General features: G+C 41.5%; 1 protein-coding gene across 5 annotated transcripts in view; it reads left to right on the forward strand.

Annotated features, from left to right (window-relative positions):
- Nucleotides 1–12,825, forward strand: part of MEIS2 (Meis homeobox 2) — a 173,605-nt gene that overhangs the window by 155,264 nt on the left and 5,516 nt on the right. For 3 of the 5 annotated variants that reach the window (XM_054275085.1, XM_054275082.1, XM_054275083.1), the window contains exon 10: nucleotides 11,765–11,823. In XM_054275085.1, coding sequence (XP_054131060.1) covers nucleotides 11,765–11,823 — 59 coding nt within the window. Of the gene's footprint in view, nucleotides 1–11,764; nucleotides 11,828–12,825 lie in introns of all 5 variants that reach the window. The other 2 variants (XM_054275086.1, XM_054275084.1) reach the window with 1 other exon arrangement.

A 12,825-nucleotide genomic window follows, 5' to 3' on the forward strand; every position in this document is an offset into this window, starting at 1 on the left:
ATTCTTAGATGCCTTTACCCCTACACTGTGTAGGAACAATTAGTGAAATTCTGAAAATTAGGCCTCAACATCGTATCAGTCAGAACAGTCAGAGCTAATATTGAAATCCATCAGCACCAGTTATTAAAATTATGTAAGATCCCACACAGTTTCCAAACTGCTCTCATAAAGAAAGAAAGGTAAATATTAGATAGGTTATATACATTTGGTTTAATTTCATGACAAGTATCTCAATTGTATGCAAAATATGAGATAGTGGAACACAGTACAGAACTAGCCAGTTTTGACTGAAGAAATACAATTCAAGTTTCTTTCTGTGGTAGGATTTAATTTTCAAATGAGCTATTTTTAAAAAAAACATTAAGAAAAACATCTACCAGCTACCAGAAGAAAGAAAAATACCTTAGAAGAGCTCCCTTTAGCTGGGAAAGCCATGTTGCTCTTGAGCACAGGCTTCTCCAATGCTCCTCTCTGCCCACAAGCCAGCTGAGTACTGAAATCAGGAGAACCCAGGCTTTCAAATGTTTTAGAAAGAGCAAACCTTTAAGGTTTCAGTCCTTGCTTGTTCAGAAGACAGAAGCTTGTTCAAAAGAGCAGAAAGATAAGAAATGGTATAACATTCACATATATGTCCATCTGGGACCCTTGCAGAGCACCAGCAATTGACTTGCAAGTTGTAGGTTGCAATTATCTCTGGGGAGCCAACAAGGTAGGCTAGGGAGTGAGACTGAGCCCTGGAGAGAGGAAGGTCAGAAAATACGAGAGCCTGGAATGCGGTGTGATAGGCTGAGGAAAGAGCTCCACAGAGATTTTCAGTTTTGCCATCCCAAACCATTTGGCTTACAACTAGGACACAAGCATCCATGAAACATGCTCATATGTAACAAACTCTTTGAAATGTTTTAAGAACATTTCCCCCTGATTCATGCGGAACACAGAGAAGACAAGATGGGATGAGAGATAGCAAAAGTTTCACCAGTATGACACTGTATATGTACCTCTTCATTTTAGCATTCTTAATATACTTGTCCCACACTTGTTCTGCTACCAGCTCATCACTGTGAAGCATGTTAAGCATGTATTCCATAACATGGCAGGCTGCAGTCTCATGGTGTGTACGGTGTTGACACATCTTTAACTACTAAGACATTAGACCCTCTGGTTTGATGAAGTCTTGCCACTAGTATTGTGAAAACATTTAACATCTGCATCTACAGGAAGAAAGGTTTACATAAGCAGAATCTCCAGTACCCAGACAGAGCAAAAAGCAAAACACAAGGCATATCAGCATGTAGGTATGACTTACTGAGTGGTTATTAGGTGTATCCAGATAAGAGCTATAACTTGGGAAAGGGGGAGATGTATTTACACATAGTGTATTATTTATGCCCATTACTTCTAATTGACTAACTAGTTCTCTTTCCTCTCACGTATACTTTAGTACCCACCAACCAAAGAAAGATGTCTACAGCTAAATATCTGCCAATTATTATGGACTTTTGCTTAATATTCTATTGTTACACTGACAGCACAGTTTTTAATATATCATTTTATACTATCCTGTACATCATCATTTTCCTGCCTCCCTTAGGGCTCTGGCTGTAATAGCTCTTATTTATTTGCACAAGCTAACATATATGCAAAAGATCTTGTAGTCATGATGTCGCCCCCACCACCCTCACCTCTTCCCATCTTTGTTTTTGTAACCCTTTTTCATCTGTTTTTAAAGTTACAGTACAAAGAAATGTGAACACAGCATGTGTGTGGACACAAACCAGGGTCAAACACAGATTCTCTCCTCTTCAGCAGCGTTATACTGCAGCCTTTTACTGTGTCCTGTAGGTTTGGGGTTTTAGCTAATAAACTGGAAAACAGATCATAAGGGAAATAAAGGAAAACCCCCTTGCTGTACCGATGGGTGAGGCAGGACTAACAGCCTGTGTAGTAACAAATCACCTCACAGAATCTGCTCAGCACCTTCTAAGAGAACGAATGGAGCATTGACTCTGGGCTGGCAGTGCTGCAGTCTGGTTAGCTGCATCAAATGCTATTTCTTACTGAGTTCTTGTTCCACCAAATGCTTTTTCTGAGGAGAATCTGCAGCAGTATAAGCTGGAGGTGCTTGCAAGCACATCACTATGTCTGAAACAGAACAGACATTTTTAGGATCCTAGTTTTCAAACTTTCAGAAGTGTGTTTCGATAAATATATTTTGGCTGTGGTTTTTTTTTTTTTTAAGTGGGCTCTTTGGATCCAATTTCTTGACATTCCCTGGTTGACAGGTAGAAAAATACACTTTTTTTTTTTCCTTCAGATTTTAATAACAATGAAAAAGTGTACACGCTTCGTGGTCAAGACGGGACAGTGGGTACAAAAAATAGTTATCTTAAGGCAAAATTTACTGTTAGGGAAAATGGAACATTCCTTCTGAACTCACGAACTGGTAGTGCATGTGCAGGTTGGTTGTAGATGGTTGCTACAATAAGGCTTCTTTCATACAGGTGTGTTTATGCCCCAGGCTTGCTGGCCACAGTCCATTCCATTTACAGAAGCTGAATTAAACAATAACTACCGCATTGCAAAAAGAAGAAGGAAAAAAAAGGTGAGCGTCAAAGGAGATGCCTGAGAGCTTTGTTAGGGCCAAGAAAAACCCTGTTGCAGTTGTCAGAGCTTGTTGATGTTGCAGAGAATGGCACTTTTTTTTTTTTCTGCTGGATTTTGTGGTTCTGCCTTAGGAAAGAAAGTAAAATAGAACGGAAGAACAAAGTCCTACTCTATAAATCAGCAGCTGCTCCTTGCCAGATCAAAGGAGTGACATTTTTGCTCCTGGACTACTTGTCCACTTTAGGTGCTTGACAGACAGCTAACAGCTGGCCTGTTACATAGTATAGGAGAGTTGGGCTACATCTTCTTCAGAGTAGATGACAAGCTAATCAGAGATACCCATAGCACAGGACATGTGAGTGCACCTTGATCTCTTCAAACATACCCACTACATAATTGCTAAACACCTTTATGCATTTTTGGCAAGTTGCTACTTAGGTAGTTTCCACTGAAATGTAAAAGGGAGAATTAGTGCCTTAATCTTATTTGATCAGGGAAGTTAAACAGATGTTAAATTTGTTGACAACTCTCCTTTTTGGTCAATTTAGAATTGTTTTTAAAAAAATCAATATGTTAAATAGTTTTAAAATAGATGTGAAGTACTTGAATGTGATGTTATTCAAAAACTACACTTTGCTTGGGTTTTTTTTAAAGTTACCTAAAATGAGGTACCTCAACTCCTGATTGTGTTCTCAAGACTGTTGGAGCCTAATTAGTTTTGAAAATCTTTTCCTAGGAGTTTAAGATGACAAATTAACGCATCTTTAAATGCATGAGTTACTCAAGATTTTAGAGGAGATTTGTTTTCTACCTTTAACATGAGTTTCTAAACGCTAGCAAATCAAAGTGCATGCCAAATTAGCTAAAATTGTATTTAGCATCTCCACAAGACGTATGTATACAAACATGGAATTTTAACGTCAGTAGTAAAAATTTCAAAGTGATTCAGTTTCTAGTTGATTCCCATCTGCAATAAATCAAGCACAGGATGAGGTTAAATGCTACGGCTTGTGTCTATTGACTTCACATTTTATCTGTAAGATATGAATAGCTAAGGAAGTATGTCTGTTTGTCTCCTCCCTTCCTTTCAAGTATCTTTAAAAGATCATTTTTATGGTGCGTGGTAAAAAAAACATATATGAGCAAGCTGACGGCACTGTCAAAAGAGAAACAGCCTCCTCCGGCATGTGTTCTGTGGTTTCAGGTGGCATGCACCAAAAGGCGCTCGTTTCCCACCAGGAGCCAAGGGGGAATATGGGATGATACTTTTCCAGTTAGGTTGAGGTTTGCTGGAAGCTGGTGAGGAAAACTGTGCCCACCCGCGGCAGTGGCGTGCGCGGAGCGGCGCTCCCCAGGCACACTCCCTGGGCACACTCCCTGGGCACACTTGCCAGGCACACTCCCCAGACACACTCCCCGGGCACACTCGCCAGGCACACTCGCCAGGCACACTCCCTGGGCACACTCGCCAAGCACACTCCTCAGGCACACTCCCTGGGCACACTCGCTCGGCACACTCGCCCGGCACACTCGCCACGCACACTCCCCGCCCGGCGCACCGGGCAAAGGCGGGCCGGGCCATTGCGCGACCCGGCTCCGCGGGGGCAGCGGCACCCCCGGCCCGGCAGCGGTGCTCTGGCCCCACCTCATGGCGCCCTGCTGCACAGCGGGAGCCTCCCCTGGGGCCACCCAGGCTGGACCTCGAGCCCAGCCTAGTTCTGCGGCCAGGAGCCATAGCTCTTCCCGGGGTAGCGCTGCTGGTGCCGACCCCATGCTGGATGGGACCTTGGCGCGGGGCTATGAGGGCTGCGGGCTGTGAGGGCTGCGAGCTGTGAGGGCTGCGGGGCCGTGAGGGCTGTAAGGGCTGCTGGGCCGTGAGGGCTGCGGGCGCGGGCCGGCCATGGTGCGGGTGCCGGGCTGGTGGGGATCCCTTTCGGGGAAGGCCCCGCGCACAAACCCCTGCCCCGGGGCGAAGGCAGGGCGGCTGGCCTGGGTTGTGCTGCGGTGAGGGTGCTCCCCGTGACAGCCATCACGGCTTTCTGGGCAGAGCCAGATCGTTTCTCCGTGCTCCCAAGGAGTAATCTGGTATCCGAGAGTTACACGTTTAAGGAGGTGGATTTTCCTCTGAGGTGAATAGGTGCGCGTCTTGCCAATTCTCATGATTTTATCGCAAGGCTCAAGTTGTTTCATGTTAATTCGAGGTCCCAGCTCCAGGAGACAATGGTTATGTGAAAATCTTATCAAGTAAGTTTCTAGATCTTGTGGCTGAGAAGAGCGTTTTAAAAATGTGGCGCAATGACTGAAAAACTCACAAAGTAAACACTGGGAAGAGTGCTGTTTAAATTCCTGATTTTTTTAGGACAGTCTCACAGTTACAGGACCAGAAAAATCATGATTTCCAACAATTGGCAGCTCCAAATGGCAAGACGTATTTTTAGGAAGTCGAGCATAAACATGGAAGATGCGGCAGAAGTCTTTGGGATGGTTAGCACCTGCCTCAGGCTGCCTCAGGCACCCAGCTAAGTTGTTCTCCGTCATCTTCTGAAGCCTTCACCAAACGTGCATGGTGACTTAGGTCCTTTGAATCACACCTTTGACAGATGTGAAGTGTCTGAATAAGCTTTAGAAAGTCAGTGTAAAAAGTTCTTAACCCCCTTCTCTAACAAGGCTGTCCAAAACTAGGTGAGGCTTTGCCAGGGAATAAACCGACCTGTCCCTCCCGCTTCCTCTCAAAAGCAATTGCATAACTGACTCCATTTCTTAATATTCATGACTTAGGGAAGCCTTATTTAGATGGCTCATTTCCAGGTGACTAAGTCAGCTTTTTTAATTTCCTATAAGGAATGCTGCAAATATGAGTTGGTAACCAGGTGTGGCATAGATTCAGTGAAGCATAAACAAGGGCTTTTTCAACTATTTTTGTGCATACACATACTGCCTAAACCTAATTCTGTCAATTTAGAATACATAGTGGAGGGAGAAGTTAAATAAACTAAGATAAACAGATTTTACTTACTCAGATTAAAGGTTAGGTGATAGACAAAGACCGCTGTAAAGGCAGGGGGTAGATATTGATAAAAGTGTTGCTGCAAATTAGTCTTTTCTAATGCATTCTTTCAGAGTGCTCTGAGCAGCTCATGACTTTTAAAATTATTTTTTCTGCTTGGCAAAGAAGTAATTTTCTAGGTTACTTAGGAAAACATATTTTGTGACTCGTTCATTGGTTATTTTCCCTTCAAAATTAGGGCGCTCTTGGGCAGCAAGGGATCAGTGTAGCATATGCACCTGAGCTAAACACTGACATGTGCATAGTCCAAAGACTGAAATATCATTTAGGCAAGGATTTATTTCCCCATCCAAGGTGAAAACACTGGGATTACTTTTTAGAATGCATTCTTAGGGTCTTACTCAGCAAAAACATTGAAGCAGGTGCTTAGACCCCATTTATTCTTCAAGCTCAGCTCCCATTTGTGAAGATTTAATAAGAGTTGAGCTTCTCATCTACACTTGGCAGGTTTATGAAAAATCTTGCAAGACTGTCCCCCTGGGCACCTAAAAATTTTTTTAAAATAATTTTTTTATTCAGATGGCAACAAACAATTCTAACTCCAAATTAGTGTTGCTGTTGTCAGTACTTTCATTTTTATTATTTCTGTGACTAAGTCTGTGACAGTGTTCATTCAGTACTTCTGCCCTCTGCAAGTCTAAGAGCAGAAGTGTCTTGGGCTAAAAGTGAGTCAAAACGTTCCTTGTCATTAATTCTTCTAAAGAACTGATTGTGAATTCATCTCACAAATTTGTTTATTTCTCTGGTTTTCACATAAAGAATTGAGAACCGATTTATGCAGTGGCTGGTTTGTTAAATAAATTCAATATTTTAGCACCTCATTTTCTGGGATGGATATTTTAAGTGGAAATCCAGATTGAAGACTGACACTGAAGTTTTGCGTTGTACATGGTGGCTCCATGTTGTTCCTCAGTTTCTCATGGGGAGCAGTCTACGCTGCTGGGGCAAGAATGGTTCGGTTTGGCACCAGTTCATCTCAGAGAAGATATTAGGCATACAGACAAGTGGTGGGAGTTAAATATCACTCTCTGCTTGAGTTCAGATTCGGCCCCCAGTTGGGAACGAGTTATAGTTTCCTGAGCATTCATGTACTCCATCCTTCTGAAACAAGACCTGTTGTGACCCTACATCCTTACAGTGAATTTTCCATTATAGCCATAAAGTAAAGCTGGAGATTTCTGATTCTGATTACCAATCAAGACAGTCACTAACAGTTCATTTCAAGAACTGCTCTTAAGCGGATTCAGTTATGGTGTGGCCACGGTGTTTCAAAATATATGTACACTATGTATAAAAAAGACAGTGGAAACAACAATAAAATTATTTTTGAGTGTGCCAGGTTTGAAGAAGCAGATTAAGAGATCGCTATTTGCTATTTATTGCCTTTGCACTTTGCAGAAATATGTCTTTATGATTTTATCAGAACTTTATTTTATTATAAGAATAAAATGTATTATGCAAATTTGAGTTTAACATAATTTGATATGACTTGAGATAAAATATGATAAATATATAAAGAAGATTAATTACAGGACTTCCTATAAAGTACAAAATGCATATTTATTTTGGACAAAGAAAAACAAGTCTCTGTTTGAAGAGATGTGATTAAATGCATATATTTAGATTATATTGTCATGCTAATTATCAATGGTAGGAACCAATTAGGACCAGTGCTACCAAATCACCAGACTACATTGCATATTCACTAGTGCATCTTTATTGCACTACTGGGTTTTGCTGTAAGCAGATAAAAGTGAAATGCCTTGCTTTAAAAGTTCACGTTCTTGTACATTTTGAGCCAGATCTTGTTCATTTGTACTTTCATGAACTGTCCCGCAAAAGTAACCAGAACTACTTGTGTGAGAAAGACAGACTCTGGCTATAGGAAATAGATGTGGCTGCTTTAGCTAGCAATTAAAGAAAAAATACAAGATGCAAAAAACCTTTCGATTCAAATGGCTATTGTGTGAATAAGCAAGGCTGGTAATCTGTCATTTGCAAAATGCTGGGAGTGGGTTTTTTATTGAGCCTGCTATGTCAATGACATGTATTTCTCAACATTACACACCTCATTTATCATTCTGGAATGAGGACCAAATACCATATGAATGTAGAGTTTGTGAAGGTATTGCCTCACAGCCCTGGAGGCTGATGACCCCTCTTTATCTACGCAGCAGGTAAGGCACAAACAGTGGCAATGGGAGCTCTCTTTGCAGTCCCCTGCCAGTGTGCCTAACTGTTAAGCTGGGGGAACAAAGGAAAGATAGCATATGGATAGCAGATTGTAGGAGCGCTGAAAGAGGACTGCGGAAATCTATGTTGGGAGTGTGGCTCTGCCAAAGATCTCTTGTATGACTTTGGCCTTGTCACTTAATCTCCTTCTGTCTCTGTTCCCCTCCGCAAACAGGGAGAAGGCGTCTCTCCTCTCCCCCAGGCTTTGCCTGGAAATCTGTTCAGACTGAGTTCTCTTGGACAGTGTGCTTGTGAAGCATAGGGTTGGAGTAAGACTGAGCTTCATTGGGTCCTCTAACTGCTGCTATCATCCAAATAATAGGAATTACTATTAACGGCAGAGAAACAAAGAAGTCTGTGTCTTTTTGATAGATTTTACTCATCTTTTCAGGCCATTCAATCTTTGGCCTCTGGGTGAAGGGTATGAGCAAGGTAAGCAATTAGTGTCAGGAGCAGAGCTGTGAATTCTTCTTTTATAGGGTTCCAGATAATGCTGAAAACAGTGGCATTGGTGTTCTCTTTTTTCACCTGTCTCTTAATGCCTTTTGAAGACATTTGTGCCTAAATAACATCAGGGTTTCTGCAGCACAAACTGAAGTGCTGTGTGAAAGGCTGTATTTTGCTTTACTTTGACCCTGGATATGGCTCTCTGAGGGATTCAAAAACAGCCCTCAAAAAACGTAAAGGCTAGGGCAGGGATTCTGTTTTCTACGTCTCTGTTATGCACTGTGCATATTTATGGGGCAGTATAAGGAATAAATAATAATGCACAAACACTGCATTCTATGCCCTTGTCTACCAATTGTGCTGATGCATTACATGATGTAGCTACTGCTAGTGAACCTAGGATTCGATTTTTAGCTTCACCTGAAATGTATGTCTGGTTTGCACCTGCAATCTTGCAAATATAAATAATTTCGTGTGTCATTTTTCAGACATGCCCACTGGTGGGTATAACTTATGCTGTTTATGAACAAGATTTTTCAGAGGAACAATAGAAATGGAATTTCAAAATTACCTGGATGCCTAAACCCTGTTCTCCTATGTCTTTTCCAGTATACATCAGTGTATCTTCTCTCTAGATGAAGTTGTTTCTGGCTTAGAGGACATTGCTTGCACCTGCTCTTGTGCAGATATGCAAAAGAAAAATGGAGAAATAATGAAATCAGAAATCAAACCCAAGAGCTATTTTAATTGGACAAATTGTATCACTTTTTTTTTTTTTTTTTTTTTTTTTTTTTTTTTTTTTTTGGTAGGAAAACAAATACGGAGTACTCTCTTTTAGGGCTTGAACTCCCATTTCCAAAACAACTAGTGAATTGCCTCTAGGTAGAGTTTGCAGTGAAAGACTGACTTTATTCACATCAGTAGGATAAAACAAGGCCTTGCTCCTCTGGGAGTGAATGGCTGGGCAAGATGGGGTTTTCAACACCGGTCCCAAAGGCTTAGTCTGTGGAGGCTATCGAATATGTAAGGCTGGAGCACAGGATCCCAATCTCTGTGCTCAGAGGTAAAGCAGATGTTACCTGAAACCCTTAAGGATGTAGAATTTTCTTAATGCTCTGCCTTGTTGTGGGAGCCCATTGAAAGAACACTTCAGAGGGCACCCATTTCTTACTAATGTAAACTTTCTGAGGAGTATCCAAATATATGACCTCTGGGTGAACCTTTAACCTTCCCCTTAATTATTTGTTTGAAGACAGTGTGGAGTTCTCCTGCTGAGAGCCGAGGCCCATAATGCTTCGCAGCCCTGTGAGCAGGGGTGTATATGCAGGGAAGTGAAGAGGGACATAAATAAGGGGACCACCAGATGTAAATAATAAAAGTGGTTGGGGTTTAAATAAAAAAAAAACGAAAGAGCAATTTGGTTTTCCTGAAGACTGGCCTGATTGAAGAAAAGGGGTTAGTAAGATGGAAAGTGTGTGCGTGTGTGTGGGGGTGTTTCTGTGATTTTTTACAGGCCTAAATAAGTGTTCATTCCATTCTTTAAAACCTTGCCATCTGTATACACCATTAGAAGCTCATAGGAGAAGAGAAAACAGTCTTATCAGGCTTTCCTGTTAATCTCTATTGGCCTTAACTTTAGCTGATAAAAGGCGTGCTGGATGGAAGAGGTTCAGGTCAGGCTCCATTTGGTCAGCACAGCAACGTTACTGGAAAGTAACTCAGCAAATAAGTCCTATCGGGGACCTTTGTCTCTGAGGACGGAAACACACTTCAAAATCACAGAACTGGCAGTGATGCCTTCACTGTGCCGCAGTCAGAAGGGAATAAACAAATATATTGACTGTGTCTGAGTTCTTATTTTAATAGCTGAAGTCATGACTAATTCTGAGGCAGGATGACATTTCTGACAACTGAATGGTACTTTTCCTAAAGAATAAAGAATATCTTTTGGATGTAAACAGAAAGATGCAAAAGAGCCCTTTAGTGTTACTTGTAGCATTTATGCATCTGTCTAATGAAATTTCCACCACTGTGATTACAGAAGATGCAATCGAAGGTGTGCCACCGTCCTTTATGATCTGCGAAGGAATTTAACCAGAGGGTGGGAAGGAGTGAGGGAAGCATGACAAAAGGCCTTGCAGAGTTGATGCTATATAAAGGCTAGCAATTTACTAAATGAGCAGATGAACTTAGTTTTCAGTTAGCTGACTGAAAGACTTTGCTAGGCGTTGGATCGGGCCCAATGGCAATTATTGGAGGCTGTTTTGGATGATGGGCATGTTAGTATTTCTGAAGAGGATTAAACGCTAGTATTCGACTTCATTAGCACTCCTTAAGGGTCACCAGGCGAAAGCCCGAGCTGTGAAATAGCACACAAAACCTGCACGAAGGCTCCAAAGTGTTCTCAAACACAAAGAGAAGGGACAAAAACAAGTGTGGCTCCCGAATGATAGAAAATTGCCCTGTTTTCAAAAATACTTTGTGAACAGGCAAGTTTTGAAATTATTTTAGGGAAATTAATTTAGCTTAACTTGTGCTGATGTGGATTGCTGCGCATTAGCTAATAAGAAATATGCAAGCACTTATTTTTGGATTACTAGCAAAATTAAATCCAGGCTCTGCAGCCAACTAACTGCCTTTACCAGTGCTCAAAAGCCTCGGCAACCACCCCAGTTTGAGATTAAAAAAAAGGTTATTTTGGGCCTAATATTAACCACATGTACCTGTGACTGGGGGTTTCTAACGAGTTGAAAGGTGCCTGAGTTGAGGGCAGGCAGGCGGTCGCCTTGCACGGGGTGTCCCCGCTTGGACACAGAGGTGGCCCCCAGCTGGCACTGACCTCCAAACGACCCTTGCCTTTACAGGCTCCAACTGCAGGAGTTGTAGAAGAGCAGAAGTCTTTCTGGGCCGGCACTTATTGCTGCTGCGCTGGTGATAAAACTTCAGACAGCCTAATTGATGGCTTTGCTGACCTAACGATACCTTGTGAAAGCACGGAGTGGCAAAGCCTGGTCCTCATTTATGGCCAGCTGCAAGGAGGGCTGGATCCCTAAGATGGAAAGGGGAAAAGAAAGTCTCCCAGCCTGTGAACTTTAACCAGGATCTGAGCCACTTAGAAGAAGTTAAAGAAACAATTGTCTTTTAACACAAGTTTTTGGTCGCATTTACTCGTTCAAAGCCTTCTGGCAAATCCAGCTTTAAGCTGGCTAGTAAGATAAGCGTGTTACCAGTTACAATTTCTGAGCACTTAGAGGAAAATCCTTTAAAGTGAAATTATACTCTTTTTAAAAAGCAACGTGAAGCAAAACACATTTCCACAGCACGCTAAAATCCTGTCACTTTTAAAGCAGAGGTGTTCTCAAAACAGAGAAGCAAGCTGATGAAAGGACTTCTATTCTTTGTATTCTGTTGCAGGTTTATTAATGCCAGAAGAAGAATAGTACAGCCTATGATTGACCAGTCAAATCGAGCAGGCAAGTTCCAAGTAGTATCTGTATTCAAGTCCCACAGGCGCAAATCCTCATCAAGTTATTCTTCAGGAGTCCCATCACCTGGTAAATAAATGCTTCAACCAGGCATTCTGGGAGATTATTTTTTTTTTCTTATGTCCCCAGAATTCCGCTGTAGGAAGCAACTTCACTAATTGGTGCTAATTGGAGATTTCCCACCCTGACTCTACTGAAACTGCTTTTTATTTTCTCTCTGAATTGGTAATTGGGTACAAGTAGTAGTGCCACAAGCAGTTTGTTTGACTGTGAGCTCTTGAATTACTCATTGCTTGTCTGCATCCAATCAGCAGGACAATCTCATTTTCTTGCTACCCACAACTCCTTGGTGTATGCATTGCTTTTACTTCTGGAAGGCGAGCTGTAAAACTCATTGTATCCATTCATTTGCTTTGACTATTCACAATATGCTACTAATGTGGCATGGTACCATACTGCCAAAAAATATTAAAAGATTATTACTTTTGTTTAAGAATGCACCAGATATGCTCCCAGTGAAACATATGATTTTTATAACAATACCTTTTCTACATTTCTATTAAAGCATTTAGAACATGCAACACTTTATACAACAACTGGTACCATGTTAATCATTCCACTTTCTAATATGCATTTCCTCAGCATACGAGGGAGTTGTGATTTCCTAACATTAGGTTATGGGATAAAACTGTTCTCCATGTGGTGATGATTGTTGTCACTAACAAGGGCTTTAACTTGATGGTGATTTCGCCTGCTGCTTCACTTTAAAGGTTTTTGAAAAGGTTATTAAACCTTTGGGAAACTCTTCCCATGTAGCATTAAATTTCTTTTTCATTAACAGGTAAAAAGGGGGAAAACACTAACTCAACTAACCATGCAAAACATTTAGCCAAATGCAGTGTATACATAAGTAGGAAAAGGCACATCCAGAATTTCCCTACTCTTTCTGGAGTAGGTGAGAGTAGTTTTATAAGTTTTGTTAAGTTTCAT

Source organism: Melozone crissalis, unplaced genomic scaffold, assembly GCF_028551555.1.
Source record: "Melozone crissalis strain CALT ecotype California unplaced genomic scaffold, PUWL_Pcris_2 ptg000018l_1, whole genome shotgun sequence".
In the NCBI taxonomy this organism is placed as follows: domain Eukaryota; kingdom Metazoa; phylum Chordata; class Aves; order Passeriformes; family Passerellidae; genus Melozone; species Melozone crissalis.